Source organism: Melospiza georgiana, chromosome 5 (assembly GCF_028018845.1).
Source record: "Melospiza georgiana isolate bMelGeo1 chromosome 5, bMelGeo1.pri, whole genome shotgun sequence".
NCBI classification, from domain to species: Eukaryota; Metazoa; Chordata; class Aves; order Passeriformes; family Passerellidae; genus Melospiza; species Melospiza georgiana.
This window is the reverse complement of record NC_080434.1, coordinates 31,757,050-31,772,900: the sequence shown is the minus strand read 5'-3', so window position 1 is coordinate 31,772,900 and position 15,851 is coordinate 31,757,050. Positions and strand designations below refer to the sequence as shown.

Here is a 15,851-nt window from a genome sequence, read left to right as displayed (position 1 = left end):
ATTTTCCTTAAGAACCGGTGCCACCCCTGCGCGTCCCGCTTTTGAGGGTTCCCCGGGATGCTCCTCCGGGCTCCGGGGGATGCGGGCGGGCTGCGGGGATGCCGGGGGCGGCAGCGGCGGGTGGGCACCGCCACCTAGCGGGGCCGCCGCGGGGCTAGCGGCTGTGCTCCGGGCCCCGGCGGGCTCCTTCCCCCGGCGATGGTGCGCAGGGCTCCTCTGCCGCCGCAGCTTCGCCTCTCCGGCTGCCCCGGGCCGGCTTCGGGGCCGGCTCCCTCCCGCAGCCGGGGAGGTTCACAGCGGCGGTGTTGGTTATGCTCTGCCCGGCTCCCTGCGCTTGTCCGGGTGCTGCTGCTGGAGGGATGCTGCTTCCCCTGCACGAAGGTGCACTCCGGAACACAGCACACACCCTCAGGTTTCACAGTCTCCTCCATCTACCCCAAATATTGTATGGCTTTCACAGCCGTGTGGTGAGCTGTGCCCCTGCCCTGGCAGCCTCCTGCAGCACCGTGCCTTCTGTGCGTTCCTTGGGACTCTCTCAGAAGGCACTCTGCTAAACCCCAGGACTTCTCCCACTGGGGTTGGGTCAGGGGTTGCAGTCAGCCCCCTAAAAGCACTGTTAGACAGGGCACACGTGGTGCAGCAGGTGCCTGCATTGTTACTTCCACACAAAGCTCACTCTGTTTCTGTCTAAAAGCACAAAAATCTACAGGCTAGGGAATTTAATTCAAGACTTTGATTGGGTAAAATCGAATATTGAACTCCAAAGTGATAAATCAAACTCCAACTGATGCTTCCTGCACAAGCAGATCGTGCTGTAATAAGGGCAGGCAGTGCCCATGATCCTGAAGAGTCGGGTGTTGTATGGAGAGGGTTCCCCTTGGGCCTTTTGGGATCAGGGCTTGGCCACAGCACGTTCCTCCTTCCCCAGAGCTATGCTGGCTCTCCTCAGGTCAGCAAGGGTACGATTGCCACATACTGCTCTTTTGTCATCATTTCTGCTGCTTGGGAAACAGGAAGAGAATTTTTTTCTTTTAATTTTTTTTTCTTTAAATGTCTTTCCCTGTCTGCAGTTGATGCTATGCTGTGTCTCTGCACAGCACAGGAGCTGTGGCACCAGCTGGCTTTCCCCCATGCAGGGTCCTCACCCGACATCACAGCCCAGCCAGCTGTGGCATCGCCTGGGCATTTCTCTCAGACAGAGTTGCCCCTGTAAGCCTCTGCCAGAGCCCACAGATGCATTTGTCTCTGAAACCTACCCACAAGGGGCATCTTTGATATGCTGCAGAGGAACAGCAAGTAGAAGCCAGGAGTAAGGATGAGCAGCCTTCAGATTTGGGGAGCCCCTTCCCTGTGCCCTGCAGCCCTTAGACTGCTCCGTCTTCCCTGTAGCTGGGCCATGCTGCAAATCACAACAGTGATAATAATTCAACAAATCCTGATATCAATGCTGTTCCTGGGGAGCAGAAGGCAGCTTTGCACCCACAGAGGTTTCTGTTTGAAGGCAGCCACGGGCAGCAGACCCACAGGCTGTGCACTTTGGGCTGGAGCTGGAGCTAGCTGCCTGCCTGGGGGCCTGATCCCCACCTGCCCGAGCCAGCAGGAGCTGTGCCTGTGTAGCTTTGGGAATGGATTAGGTTTGGGATGGGCACCTGAACTGCTCGCCAGTGCGGGCGTGGGCTGTACAGAATGTCATGTGGATTGTGTCCCTTAGGTCTGGACAGAGGTGTACAGGTGAGGCTCTCCCAACCCTGAGCATCCTCACAGCCAGCCTGCAGAGGCCACCCCAAAATCTGTGTGTTGGGTTTTGTGCTGTGTGTGAAGGTGCCGAGCAGCGTGCTGGACAGACAGACATCTGCTGCCACTGCTGTGAGGAGGCCGAGCTCCTCTGTGTGCAGTGCCCATCTCCAGCTAACCTCTCACTGGTTACATTTGGAAAATCAGCTACTAGGATTTCACTGCAACACCGAGCTCTGGAAAACGCTTTGTTCAGCTGTGGGTGTTTAGGAAAGGCTGAAGTGGTTCCCTTGTTTGAAAATTCCATGAACTGTACGGTATTCCTTCCCTGCTTTCCCTGCTGCTAAGGGCGGATTTGGAGTGGGGAAAGACCCGGTCCAGTACAGAACGTGTTGATGGCGTGCTTAGAAAAAAGACAAACAAAAACCAAAACACAGGGGAGATGTTTCTGTGAGATACACTGCTGTCCTGCAGAATGCTGGAATGCCTGAGCGCTCTGAGCTTTATTTAAAGACATAGTGCTTTTCACTCGTTAGAATTCTTTTCTTTCCTTATCCCGGTTGCTTGTGAGGTGGCTTCTGAGTGATCTCGGTGACATTCGTGCCCGTGGGACATGTTAACCACTTGCACCTGTGCTTTCCCCACCACCTGAAGGTAATAATCATCTTAGTTATGTAAGAGGAGGGCAATCATCTCAATTGAATTCACCTGTTCTAATGCACACCCTCCCTCCTGGTAATAGGTTTGGACAATCATCCTAATTAAATTAACCTTTTTTAATGCACCTCCTCCTGGTGGAGTGTTTGGTTCTGCAAAGCTTCTGACTCAGCTGTAGTTCTCCGTGTTTCAGGATAGGGGATGCTTCCAGGGGGATGTACAGGGGGACCTGGGGACCAGCCACCTCCCTTTGACTGTGGTGAGTCTCCTTCAGGCACATGCTCGTTGCAGGGGTTTTGTTTCCAGGCTCTGCTGGCTGGTCTCATGTCTCCCCATGCTTTGCCTGGCATATTTTTGAGTGGTAATTTAGCAGCACCAGGCTGACATGGGGAGGGGGGAGCACTCCTGCAGTGCAGCTCGCAGGCCCAGTGCTCTGCAGCAGATCAAACAGGCTCGGAAGAGTCCTTCTCATCTTCAGTCGGGGAATTTTACACTTGAAACACAGCTTTGCCTCCCCATTTGCTGAGTTTCCTCTGTAACTGAGCCCTGAATAATTTAAATAACATAACATCAGCATTAGGCTTCTGAAGCTGCTGGTGTGTGTGAGTGAGGGTTGCTACTGCCAAAGGCGATTACACACAATTGCTCTGGGAAGTTCACTATTACCTCTGCTTATTTATTTAGGTTTAAACCTCATGTTTGGTTTGTTGTTATGTTGGTGTTCTTTGGGGCTTTTTTTGAGCTGTGCTGCAGGAGCGCCTGGAGTATTTGAAACGGGTGTGTTGGACAGGGGAAGAATTAAGAAGCACCCAGAACCACACAGCACTGTTGTGAGCCCTGAAGTGTCACAGTGAGGATGAAAACACACCTTGTGCTATGGGGACTTGTGACAGTCTCCTCTCTACAGTGAGGGTGGTTGGCTGTTGCTCTGAGGGACACAAGGGAGTCCCCAGAGAAGGGGGGTGCTGTCCTGCAGCTGTCCCATTCCACCACAAAGAAAAGAGGAGTGCAGGCAACCAGTGAAGCCCCAAGGGATCTGCTGCCTCACTGGCCCCCCCCAGAAAGAGTCAGGAATGTTCACTGCAGTGGGGTTCCTTCCAAAAGGAGGTCTTGGGGACCAGCCTGGGCAAGCACACCTGGCTGGTGAGACTTCTTGGTGTCCACCCCCCCTCAAAGGTTTGAGTTGTCTGGGAATTCTTCAGGTGGGAAATAACAGCAGCGTGAGTGAGCAGAGGCTCCCTGGCAGCCAGGGTGGTGCCAGGAGTGCTGTTGGAAACCGTGAGGGTGCACGATAGGGTGGAAGCTGAGGGGGCTGGACTTGCTGGTGAACCTCTGGCCACAGAAGTTTCTCAAGGCGAGTATCCCTGTCCTGGGCATGCAGATGCCTCCTTTCTGCTCCTGGGCTGCTGCTGTGCCCGCTCACCCCCAGGATGGTAACTGTGAACATTTTTGAATTTGCTTTTTACTTTCAGGGGCAGAAGTGGTTTCTGCTGCCTCAGATGGAGAACAGGGATTTTGATGCCATGGTCCTGTACCAGCTGCCGCCTTTACACCAAGATGCCCAAGAGGAAATCCTCCTGGAGCAAGGTGGCTTTCTCTCCTCAGCTGTGCTGCTACAGGAAGTCTCACACAAACACCACTCGAGAGGTGAGGAAGTCCTGCAGCTCCTCATCCTTCTCATGGATCCAGATTGGGAATCAGCATGTGCGTGTAATTCAAGAGGAGGTGGGTAAGTGGAAGTCATGGCTTTTGCCAGGCTAACCCCTACAGCTGGGAGAAGTAAACAAGGTCTGAGTGCCCTGACCTTCCTTCAGGTATGCGCTTCTATATATAGGGCAGTCTATGTATACATGTCTATATATAATGCCTGTGCATATAGCTCTGTGGATATAGATATCTGCTGAGAAATGGTTTGAAATGGCAGCAATGCTGTGAGATCATCTGCTCGCACCAGCCTGTGCCAGGTGTCACCCAGGCTGGATGCAGCTCCTCAGCCCGTGTCCCTCCCTCCGTGTGCCCCCGACCTTCAGCTTCCTCGGGAGGCGGAGGTCACCCTCCGGCGTGCCACCGGCTCTGCCTCCTTCCTGCCGAACCTGATCCCTGCCTGGACGAGCCCTGCAGCCAGAGCACCCTGGGCAGGCCGAGGGGCAGCTCCTGGCGGGATCTGCCAGTGGGGCAGTGATCCCCGGTGGGGCAGCGCTGAGGGCACACAGGGGGGAGCGGGGGCTGCGGGCTGGGCAGGGCGCGTCCGGCCCTGTTGGCTTTGGGCCAGGTGAGGTTTCTCCAGTGGCTTTGAGGACATGGAGCTGCCCTAGGAGCTGAGGAAAGCCTAATCCGTGCAGAGCTGTGCCAGGAGGATGGATGGGCTGCTGCTGCCGGGTCTCCTCCTGAGCGGCGATGCTGTGCTGTCGGTGTGTTTGTGTTTGGGGAGGAGCTCGGCCCAAGGTGCTGGGGGACACCGGGCACATCTGCTGTCACCCTGACGGTGGCGGGAGGCTGGGGCTGTGTACCCCTTGCCTGGGAGCCGAGGAGGATGTTGTGGATTGATAAGGGCTGCCGTTACTTCTCTGCAGGCCGTAAGATGCCATTGGGGGATTGTGATGGCCCCCCCCCCCGTTATCCCCGAGGGCCAAGCGGGGCCCCGTGAGTGAGGGAGAGCGGCTTTGAGGTTCGGGGGCTGCCCCGAGTCCCCGGCCTGCGGCTGGGCTGGCCGTGCAGCTGCCGTGTCACCCCCCGAACCCCGGGCAGGGGGCTGCAACCCGAGCCTGTCCCCAGGGTCCTGCAGCCCCGCGGCCTCGTCCCGGCCAGGAGGACAAGTTAATTCCCAGAGAGATGCACCCCGAGCCCCGCATCTGCCGCGGGCACGGGGGATGGGGGGGGGGGGGGGGGGCGTGGGGCCGGGCACAGGTGCGGGGCCGCCGCCCGGTTATAAATAGCGGGGAGGGGCGGCCCGGCTCCCCCCGTGCTCGGTCCCCCCCTCCAGGGCTCGGAGCGGAGCGGGATGCGGCGCCCTGCCTCCCTCCCTCCTCCCGCCCGCCGGCAGCATGAGCCCGTCCTTCCTCCTCCTCCTCCTCCTCCTCGCCTTGCCCGCCCGCGCCCGGCGAGAGCAGGTGCCCGGCGGGGCGCAGCGGGGCCGCAACGCCCCCGCGTCTTCCTCCTCCTCCTCCTCTTCCTCCGCGGCGGCGGCGGGGCCGAGCCGCTTCCCGCGGAGCCGCCCGGATCGGCGGCGGGGCCGGCTGTACTGCCGGGTGGGCATCGGCTTCCACCTCCAGCTGCACCCCGACGGCCGCGTGGACGGCGCCCACGACGCGAGTCCGCTCAGTGAGTGGGGAACGGGAGCTCTGGGGGGGCTGCCGGGGCTCAGCATCCCCGTCCTTGCGGGCTTCCCGTCCCCGCGGGGCTATCGGAGCCCCTCGCTCCTGTCGCCCTCGCCTGGGGTGAGCTGCAGCCCCGGCGGGCCCGGGAAGGGGCGTTTGGGGTGCTGTGCTCTGTGGGATACGTGGGAGATGCCTGTGTTCCTCAGGGAGGTGCCACCCGGGGGTTTGCCCAGCCCGAGGGGATGGTGCGAGAGCCTGAGGGCTGCACTGCCACCCCAGGCACCTGGGGGAGAAGGAGATGCTGCCCCTTTTCGGTCCTTTCCCAGTGGGACTTTTCCATCCCTCTCACTGCATTCTCATTCTCCCAGCACAGCGATAGGATATATTCAGTTTAAAAATAGGACTGAGGCTGACGTTCCCCTGAGAGAAAGCTGTGCTAACTCACGGCTTATCCTCTGGTTGGAGTTGCCATGATATCCTGCTGGAGGGAATGAAATGGCAGGTGGGGATGAAAAATCCCTCCAGGAGCCCGGGGGCTCGGGCCCGAGGTGACCCTGGTGGTGGCTCAGCTGTCGGGAGCACTCACGCAGCAGCCACCACATCTGCCCAGGACCAAAGGATTTGGGGCCCAGACTGCGCCGGCTCCAGGAGGGAGAGCAGGAGCTCTGCTCAATGTTTGGTGGGCACAGCAGGACACGTGGCCTGGAGGGGTTTAGGGGATGGATAGGAAAAGGGGCCCTCCCTCCATGGCTGTTTGGGGAGACACGGGTTTGGAAGGGCTGGCAGAGGTTTGGTGCTATAGCTGTCCTGCAGAGACCTGAATTATGTGCAGTTCCTTCCTCCTTAAGCTGAGCTATCCCCCCCGGAAAGGCCACAGGGACACCAGCTCCGCACGTGGGAGCAGAGCCAGCCCCAGCCGGTGACGGGGGGCAGTGCTGGGCTGTGGCACTCAGGAGGCCCTCGGGAGGAAGAGGATGGCTTTTGGCAGGGAAACCTGGCCTTTGGCCTCTGGGAAATGGGGCTTGACCCCGGGCAACCCCAACAAACAGGAGCGTGTCTGCCATGGCGGCAGGGCCACCCCGAAAGGGCAGGAGGGTTTGGGGTGCCCTTGGGGACAGGCAGGTGTTTGACAAGGGACTTGCCCTGCTCCGGTGGGGCTGCTGAGCCCCGTGGCCTGTGGCAGCTTGTAACCCCCCCAAAGTGCCCCAGGCCCTTGGTGCTGGGACTGGGGTGCCTCAGGGGGATGTTCTTCCTCCTTAAAATAAACGTGGGAAGCCTTGATCCGACACCCAGCCTTGGGGGATTTAGCGCGGCCTCGCGGCGGCTCCCGGCACCACGTTAATCCCACGGCCCTGTGGGGCTGGACGAGATGCTCTGCGGGCTCCTCCCTTTGGGGCCGCGGCCACGGAGCCCCTGAGGCTGCGGCGGGGCGGCAGTGCCGGCTCCTCGGGGTGCCAGGGGTGCTCTGGGGGTGTGCTGGTGCCCCCCAGCTGGCAGGGCTTCGGGGGCACCCGGCCCTGTGCCCGAGTTACCCCGCACCACCCGGGGAGGTGACATGTCGATGCTGCTGCTGAGGGATGCTCGGAGGCTGCAGTTCCTGTGTCGGATGAGCTGCAGGTCCTGCGTGCCCCATCAGGGGCCAGAGCCCCCATCACGCTCAGAAAAGTCGCATTATTTCCATGGCTGGGCTGTGAGGGTGCCTCCAGTCCCAGCTGGCTTGTGGGACCCAGACTTCCCGAGTGCAGTGTCCATGGCATGGGCAGCTCTGATCCCAGCAGGCTGGTATAGGTGGTTTCCCCAGGGGTGAACTTGTTCTACCACAGCCCAGCCAGGAATTGTGCCCCAAAATGGAGCTTTAAAAAACCCTCCAAGTCCCAGCCAGCAGCTCGTATCCATCCCAGAGTAGATGGAGGCAGAGGGATGGAGCAGGAGCTGGGTGGAGCCAGGCAGCTGAGGAAGGAGCAGGGACGTGGGAGAGGAAATGCAAACCTGTCAGACTAAGTTGTATTTATTTTTTTCTCTGTCACGCCGATGTGGAAAGAACTGTGATTTATTCTGGGATTTCTGTCATCCTAGGTATTTTGGAAATATTTGCTGTGTCTCAGGGGATTGTAGGAATACGAGGAGTTTTCAGCAACAAATTTTTAGCGATGTCAAAAAAAGGAAAACTCCATGCAAGTGTAAGTAACCCCCCCCCCCCCCCTTACCAGTATGTGTGGTGCATTTTAAAGGCTCTGTGACACCTCCCAAGCGCCGGCACCGGCGCCACCAGACACCGAGGGACAGGTGGAGCCGCAGCCCTCCGAGCCCACCTTCCTGCTCGGGGCTCTACAGTGTGCGGAGCGCGCCCGGCGCGGTGTGCATCAGCAGAGCCGGCTCCCCGAGCACGGCCGGGTTATTTTTAGCTGCCGCAGATCTCGCAGAAGGGTTTGGCCAAATGTCTCCTCCCGGCGGGCAGCACGCGTGGCGCCGGCAGCGCCGCGGCTCGGGCTGGCTCTGCCCTTGGCCACCGGGAATTGGGGCAGGTGAGGGCCGGGCTGCGGCCAGGGTGGGAAAATCTCGGTCACCTTCCTCTGCAGGGTGTTGGCCTGAAGGCTGAGGTTTCCTGCAGGTCTCATGATGCTTTTCCCAGCTCTCTGTTTCGGAGGAATCCATAAGCTGAGTTTGCTGCTGGTTCCAACCTCGGGATGCTGCTTCCCTGTTTCTTGCTGTCAGCTCCAGGGACCGTTTAGGCGAACACAGTGAGCCCCAGTGCTTGCACCCAAGTGGGTGCCTCTGAAAGGTGTGTGTGCATGTAGGGGCATTTGTAAGGCAGCATTTCATCCCTGAGGGTGCTTCCCAGGGAGCCCGGCCAGGGCTTGAGGGCTAGGGAAAAGGAAAAGGCTGTTACCCACCCCGCAGCTTCGAGACAAACCTCCCGGTGGCAGGGCGGATGTCACGGATGTGCCTGCGCTGCCCGAGGCCGCAGATCACCTCCAGGGGGATTTCTGAACTCACCTCTCTCTCCCTTAAGCCTTTCTGGTGTGTTGCTCCTACAGCCTATGATGCTTAGGTGAGCATGTGCTTGCTTCTCTTAAGAAATCACCTAGGAGCATGAATGGGATCTAAGGGAGAAGGGGAATGGTTCTGTGGAGGAAAAAACATGAGGTGAGAGCAGAGGGGCAGAGCGGGAGGAGAGGGAAAGGATGGAGAGGAGATTGCTGGACTCTCCAGAGCCTTCCCCTCTGGTGTACAATGGCCTCTTATCTGAGCTGCAGCCTTGATTTACGCCCTGGCACAGGCAGAAATTAAATCAAGCCTCGTTGGGGCATGGTTAATTGTTGACACACAAAGGGCAGGGCCAGAGAGGGACCTCAGTTGGAGGGTCAGGGCAGGGGTGAGGACATGCGGTGCCCCGCTCGGGTGAGAGCTGCAGAATTGTAGAAACTTGACCCAAATGTCTCGAGATTGCTGGGCTGAACAATGCCAATAATGCAAACCCAGCATCTGTTGTTCTTTGCTGTGCTGGCAGGACGGGGGTTATTTCATGGCCTAATGAGTGCTGAGCAGCACAAAGCACGTCCTGTGCCTGTCACTCAGGGCAGAGCCTTGATACGGGAGTCAGGCTGGAGGCTCCACGCTGAACCGCAGGCAAAACTCATTCCTGCAGGGATCTGGGCTCCTCCAAAACTTGCTCTCGGGCTCTGCTCCATCCCAGCTCGGTGTTTCACAGGCGCTCTCCTCCTCCTCCTCCTTCTTCTCTTTCTTTTCTTTTTTTTTTTTTTTTTTTTTTCATGCCAGCTTAATTAAATTACCGAGTGGTTCATTTTTAGAGGCGCCAGCTTCGGAAGATGACAGTTATCCCGGCAATTATCAGTTGTGTGCACAGATGGCTTTTTCCTCGTTGGTAAACCCTCGCTCTCCTGTTTGGCCATTTTTAGCACGGAGAGGGTGGGAGGGGTTGTGTGCCTGTCCAGCATGGACCCCGGGGGGACAGATTTGTCCAGGTAATTCTCTTTTCCCAGGAGCTGCCACCAAGCTGCATTCCTGGCTGGGGCAAATCTCTGCTCAACTGGGTTTGGAAATTTAATTGACTCCAGGTCAGCTCTGGAGCTCTGCAGAGCAACTCCAGTGCCAGCCATGTGATGTGGCTGCTCCCCCTGCCCTGTGTGGGGAAAAAAGTGGGTTTTCCAGGCTGGAGCACTGCAGTGATGAGCTGAGAGGCCAGGAGGTGGGCAAGTCTGACAGGATCGTGGTGAGGCAGCTGCTGATGCACTTCCCAGGCATGTGGGATGTCCTGCCGGAGCACTGGGGCTGCAGGGAGCACCAAGGGTCAGCAAAGCCTTGCTGGGGAAGGTGGAGGCCTGTGCACGGGGCAGACAGCAGGGTGTATGGAAGATGGGGAGAGCAGAAATGAGTCACAGAGTTGGTGTCCCTTGGGACCAGCAAGCTGAAGAAGGCCTAAATCCAAGTGCTATGAGGCGAAATGAGCGTGGCAGGCTGTGGGCTCTGTCACTTGTGCTGTAAGGCTCAGCTTCTTGGGTTAAATCTGGGCTTTTGAACACTTCCCTTGTGCTTACAAAGCCCTGCTGGGGGTTGGGTCTTGCTCTGGGTGGCCGGTTTGGGAGCTGCAGAGCTCAGCATCTCCTCTGTGTCCGAGGTTTGGAGGTGTTGCTGTGGAATGGAGCTGGGGAAACCCTTGGGGCACCGGGCACGGTGCTCACCACCAGGTTAAAGTGTGGCAGAGCATTTGGGAGGGGCTGCCAGGTGCTACAGACGGGGATTCCAGGGCTGTGGGCACACAGGTGCAGTGCTGGGCTCTGCTCTTTGGCTTTGGGATGTTTTTCCCCAGGAAAGCCCAAACCTGGGTGCCAAGCAGCTCCTGGAGTACCTCCATCGGGGGTTTTCCAGTCAGGTGCCCGGTGCTCCATATTTGCAGCCGCTCCTCAGGGCCGGCTTTGGGGAGGCAGCCCAGCCCGGGAGCGCTGGGGCACAGCTGCCCCCCGGCCCTTGCGAGCGGTGTCCCCCGTGTGTCCCCGCAGGCTCGCTTCACGGTGGACTGCCATTTCCGGGAGCGCTTCCAGGAGAACAGCTACAACACCTACGCCTCGGCCGTGCACCGCAGCCCCCGCTCGGGCCGCCCGTGGTACGTGGCGCTCAACAAGCGCGGCAAGGCCAAGCGCGGCTGCAGCCCCCGCGCCCGGCCTCAGCACGTCTCCACGCACTTCCTGCCCCGCTTCGGGCACCCGCAGCCCCCCGAGCTCGCCTTCACCGTGGCCCTGCCCGACAAGAAGCCGCCGCCGCCGCCCAAGGCCCGGCCCGCCCCGGCCCCGCCGCGCAGGAGCCCCGGCCCCGCCCGCTACCGGCTCAAGTTCCGCTTCGGGTAGGGCCGCACCGGGCAGCTCGGGGGTGACCCCGCCGCGGGGACCCGTGTCTCCCTCCGCACATGGACACCGGGAGCCTCCCGGGCCGGGATTGGATCGTCTCTTCACCGCACGGACCGGGCGCCATCCCCGGAGGCGTGCCAAGGAGAATTCCTGCCGTGAATTCCAGCACTGGACGGGACCTCGGGTGAGCGTTCTGTTGTTGGGACCTTGAGTAGGAAGGTACCTCTACAGCGAACATGCTTTCTTGTTTTCACTAGTGACTCCTTCGACAATCATTTTCACACGAGAGAGATGTTCAGAGCCTAGCGGTTTTGTTTGTTTTTCTCGCATCTCCTTCTTGCTGCACTTTTTCCTCTGACCATACCTCAGGCACCGTGCATCCAGGTCTGTCCCTCTCCCTCTCTCGGAAGCCAGCTCTTGCCTTCCGCAGGTTAAAGCCAGAGACCAAGCCCTGCGAACTCTGCCGCCTTACCTGTGGTGCGGGGCGCTCTCCAGACCCTTTGTTGGCAATAATGGATGTGTGGATGTGTTTTGTGGGGGTCGCAGGCCGGGGACGGTGGCTGCTTGCAGCCCGCCCCTGGCGGTCTCTCCCGTTCTTCCCTGGACAGCTGGAGGAGCGAGTCTCCTCCTGTCCTTCCGAGCACGGATTGGATGCCTGCTTTGAAATACCTCTGCCCCAGTGCCGGGGCATTCCCGCTCCCTGGAGGAGCCCCCCCGCAGGTATCCCCACGGGATAGGGATGCCTGTGGCCCCCAGGTGCCCGCCGGTTTCGTCCAACCTTTTTTGCTGCTGATTTATTTTATCACTCTCAATACATTTGCAGAGGCAGGGAGCAAGGTTTTTGTTTTTCAGCGAGCGTGGCGATGTGGCAATAAGTGCTGTTACAGCTGCTGGTCTCCTGGGAAGTGTTTCCCCCATCCTTGCGGCCCTGATGTGGAATTGTTTCTCCATCGTGATAGTAGCAGTGCACACGGAGTTTGCAGTGGGTGTTTAGCAGTGTTGCTGTTCGTGCAGGCACTGGTAGCATCGAACCTCACCGGTGAAGCCTTAATAGGAGCCCGGGTGGGCTCAGGTTGGCAGAGCCCCTCAGGACATGAGCCCTGCCAGCGTCTGGCAGCAATAATCAGCCTCCCCTCCGCATCTGAGTGTGGCTGTGTCCTTTGGGATTGTGGTTCATTGCCTTTGTCATCCCTCTGGCAGCCCCTGGCCGGACACGTGTTGCTCCATGGGACGGGGATGCTGGAATAAAGCTGTTGTGTTTCATTTTATAACCCGATTGTGTGATCTCTTGCCTTGTCTGTGCCCGATTCCCTTCTCCTGAAGGGAAAAACAAGTTGTGATGGGGTGAAGCAGAGCTGAAGGGATGGGTGTGCTTCCTTTGCTGTGCCCTCCAAACTGTGCCCTGGGCCATCCCAACTCTGGGGCAGGTGTGTCCTGCACTCCCCTCACTTCCAGCTGGGCTGTCTGGCTGTGCAGGGACAGAATCCCAGTGATTTGTGCTCAGCTCCTCTCCGTGAGCTGATGGAATCGGAGCCTTTGCAGATGCTAGCCCAGGCAGATAACGGAGGAGCAAATGTGCTGGTCTTGGTGCCCCTGCATGCCCTCAGAGGAAACAAGGTATTGATTTAATCTTTTTTTTTCATCTTTTTGGGGAAAAACCCTCAAAAGCTGATGTTTTGCTGTTGTGGTAATAATTAAAACATAGTTGTGCAGTTGAAACAGGGAGAGCAGGGTTGGGGAATCCAGCAGGCACTGCCCATTCCTGTCAGACACTCCTCTTTAAGGGAATTCATGGGACTTGCTCAGCAGCAGGGGACTAAAGGCCTGAGAATGTGGCCAATATTTATTTTAAATTTAAAATTTGATTTTTTTTTGGGGGAGAGTTTTTCCTGTTTCTGTTTTCCTGTTCAGCCACCTCAGAGGTACTGCTGCAGTGCTGGAGAGAGCAAACCAGAAACCTGAGAGGATGAAGAGGATTCCTAGGTTCCTTTCCAGGCAATTTCCGCCTTCAGAGGAGGTGCAAATCCACATGGAGCTGGGAAGGGCGATGTGAGGAGTGCAGTGAGCTGGCACTGCCCCCCAGCTCCCTGGGTTGGAGACATCCAACGACCTTGTGAGAGGAAAAAAGCCTTGCCATCCATTTTCACCCTGCAGTCACCCCTACCGCAGGCGTATGCCTTGTTCCACATCCCCCAGGAGGATTTGTGTGTGTCCTGCACTCCCGAATCCATGGCTTGGAAGGAGCAGCCTTGAGCACGAGTGAGAGGAAGAGGATTTCCTATGGAGCAGGTGAGGAAAGAAAAATGAACTAATGTCAGAGCTGAAGGGTCCCTTAGGGTGCTTCAGGGATCTCAGGGCTGGAGACCCCCGGGCCGGGCTGGGCTCTGTCAGCAGCGGAGCATCGAGGGGCACAGGGGCAGACACAGAGTGTGTCCCACCCCGCCACTGAGGGTCAAATAATTTGGCACAAACACCATCCAGAGGTGTGAGCTGAGCTGGCAGTGGGGCTGGCTCGGGTGGGCCAAGGCAGCCTCTAGCTGCTCCTGGCCCAGAAAGGTGTAGGAGATCCTGTGCAGGGCTTGTGGAGTAGGATTTGGGCGCTGAGTCGCTGCCAGGGACGATCTGCTCGAACAAGCCGCGTCACAGCGACATCTCAAGGCTCCCAAGCACTGGAATTCGCATCTCCGAGGTGCCAGTGCGCCCTGCTGGGAGCCAGCTCTAGGGGGAGCGGGATGCCCACAGGCAGTGTCGGTGGCAGGGCCGGTCACCTCCAGGTGTGCTCCGGGGCACGAAGGGAGTGAAGCCAAGAGCCTTTTTGGCTGTGGGCGCTGTCACAGGGTACGTGCTCCTCTGCCCGGGATGTTTTGAGTTGTTACGGTGTGTCCCCGCTCCTTCAACTCGCCTTGGAAAATCCTTGGAACTTGTATTGATGCACTCCCCGAAAGTCTCTGGTGAGGGCAGCTCAGGCAGAGCTTAGGCAGCTTCAGGCTTTAGGTTTCTCTCTCCTTTTTTTTTTTTTTTTTTTAGCTGTGCCTTCTCACACTTGCGGCAGGCAGCGTGCGCTTGCTGTGAAAGCTGAGCCTGCCTTGGGAATTCTGGGCTTTGCAGTCGCGCATTGTCGTGTCCTGTGTCTGGTTCCCTCTGATTTCTGTTCCTGCCCTTGCTTCTCTCTGATTCCCTGGTATGTACATCTTCAAACACTTACTGGTGTGCCTTCCTGGCCTCTTGAGGAAAACATATTAACAGCTACCATAAATAGTAGTTTGGGGGGGGATCTTGCTACGAGGAGCTAAAAAACATTTTTATAGTGCTTAGATTGTCAGCATAGCTGGTGAACGGGAGAGCCACTGAGTGGCTTCCTTGTCCTGTGTGATTTTCCCCCTTTTTCTGGTGCTGGGAGATGATTATGGCATAATTTACTAGCATGTGTCAAATGTCTTTGGTAGCATTTGTGGGCCAAGAGCACATGTGCTGCATAGTTCAGCCATTGCCATACCTCATGTGCTGTCCTGTTTCAAGCTTCTAATTCAGGAAAAACCTCACTTTTTTTAAATGCCTTTTAAATTAATTTTTTAAATTATTATTATGCAGGATTGACTCTTCACAGAATCATAGAATCCCAGAATGGTTTTGCTTGAGAAGAACCTTAAAGTTCATCTCATTCCGTGCCCCTGCCATGAGCAGGGACAACTTCCATGGGACTAAGTTGCTCCTAGTGCTGTGTAATCTGGCCCTGAACATATCCAAGGAAAATAATGGGAGTCTTTTAGCCCACAGCTGGGACACAGGACCACAGGTTGTTAATCCCTTGTGTCCAAACAGAGATGTTTGCTCCTGAAATCCCAGATGGAACTGATCCAAACCAAACCTGGGTTTGAGTTCCATCAGCCAGAGGAGGGAATGAGCCCTGGTGCCAGCCATCCTGCGGGTGCCCCACAGGTCTTAGCATTTCTCTACTGTCATTTGCTTTGTGTGATTCTCCCTTGATCAGAGAGGGCAGAAGAAGAGGCAGGAGGGGGAGCTCATTTTGTTTCTGTGAACTCCAGGCTGGGGGCAGATGCAGAGAACTTTGGGTGCAAATAATCCTGCCCAAACACAGTCAGCTTGAACCTCTCTTGGGCACTTTTGGATCTCTCTGTGCCATTCCTCCTGTGATCCTTTAGCTGCGAGGTGTGGGCTCAGAAACACCTGCCCCTACTGGATGCACTATTACACATGTAAATTTAGGTTATTAGGAAAGTAATCAGGTGTAATGAAAACGTGTTCTGTTTAGAAAACACAGAAAGCAGGTGTTTTGGCACACTTGTTAACAGTAGGTCTTGCACTTTGTTTCTGTTTTTTTAATCCTGTTTTTAGGAGGACCACTAAATTAGAAAATTAAAAGTGAGGGAGAAAATGTTGCTTTCATTTTCTATGCTTTGCATTGGGCGTTATGTCAAGTGATTACACTGAAATATAAACTGAATAATTGACCTTCAGGCCTCTGCAGTTCATTCTTTTACTGTGTTTCAGTGGCTGCAGGCACTAGAAACACCAAATCCCAAAGCATTCCTACATCTGTGACATGAAGTGCAGCATCTTTAAACCCAAGTGCTCAGTGTGGGCTTTCCAGGTGGGTGCAGATGGTCCATCCTGGCAGGGTGTGGGAGCCCCTGGCCCCTCAGGAGTCAGGCCAGGCTGAGGGAAGGAGGAGCCTCTCCACAGCTCCAGCTGGGGATGATATTGGCTGCTTGAAACCTTTGGTCCAGAGCTGGGAGAACTGCAAGAACAGCTTTTC

The 15,851-nt window shown here is 57.1% G+C and overlaps 1 protein-coding gene across 2 annotated transcripts; it reads left to right on the top strand.

Moving 5' to 3' along the window:
• The first annotated feature begins 5,435 nt into the window (after positions 1 to 5,435).
• Positions 5,436 to 15,659, top strand: FGF5 (fibroblast growth factor 5). Of its 2 annotated transcripts, XM_058024967.1 has the most exons (6): positions 5,436 to 5,712; positions 7,785 to 7,888; positions 10,730 to 11,258; positions 12,986 to 13,363; positions 14,102 to 14,255; positions 15,587 to 15,659. In XM_058024967.1, exons 1-3 carry the CDS (start codon positions 5,436 to 5,438, stop codon positions 11,072 to 11,074), a joined length of 726 nt encoding a protein of 241 aa, XP_057880950.1. In that variant the 3' UTR covers positions 11,075 to 11,258; positions 12,986 to 13,363; positions 14,102 to 14,255; positions 15,587 to 15,659. The 2 variants fall into 2 exon arrangements, with proteins under 2 accessions (XP_057880950.1, XP_057880949.1); XM_058024966.1 differs by lacking the exon at positions 15,587 to 15,659 and having other exon boundaries at positions 14,102 to 15,496.
• The last annotated feature ends 192 nt before the right edge of the window (positions 15,660 to 15,851 follow it).

What these genes read in the sequence shown, in the direction of transcription:
- FGF5 (XM_058024967.1), top strand. Translation starts at nt 5,436, where the DNA reads ATGAGCCCGTCCTTCCTCCTCCTCCTCCTCCTCCTCGCCTTGCCCGCC. An exon ending in CCACGACGCGAGTCCGCTCA is followed by an intron (nt 5,713 to 7,784) that starts GTGAGTGGGGAA and finishes CTGTCATCCTAG; the next exon opens with GTATTTTGGAAATATTTGCT. An exon ending in AAGGAAAACTCCATGCAAGT is followed by an intron (nt 7,889 to 10,729) that starts GTAAGTAACCCC and finishes GTGTCCCCGCAG; the next exon opens with GCTCGCTTCACGGTGGACTG.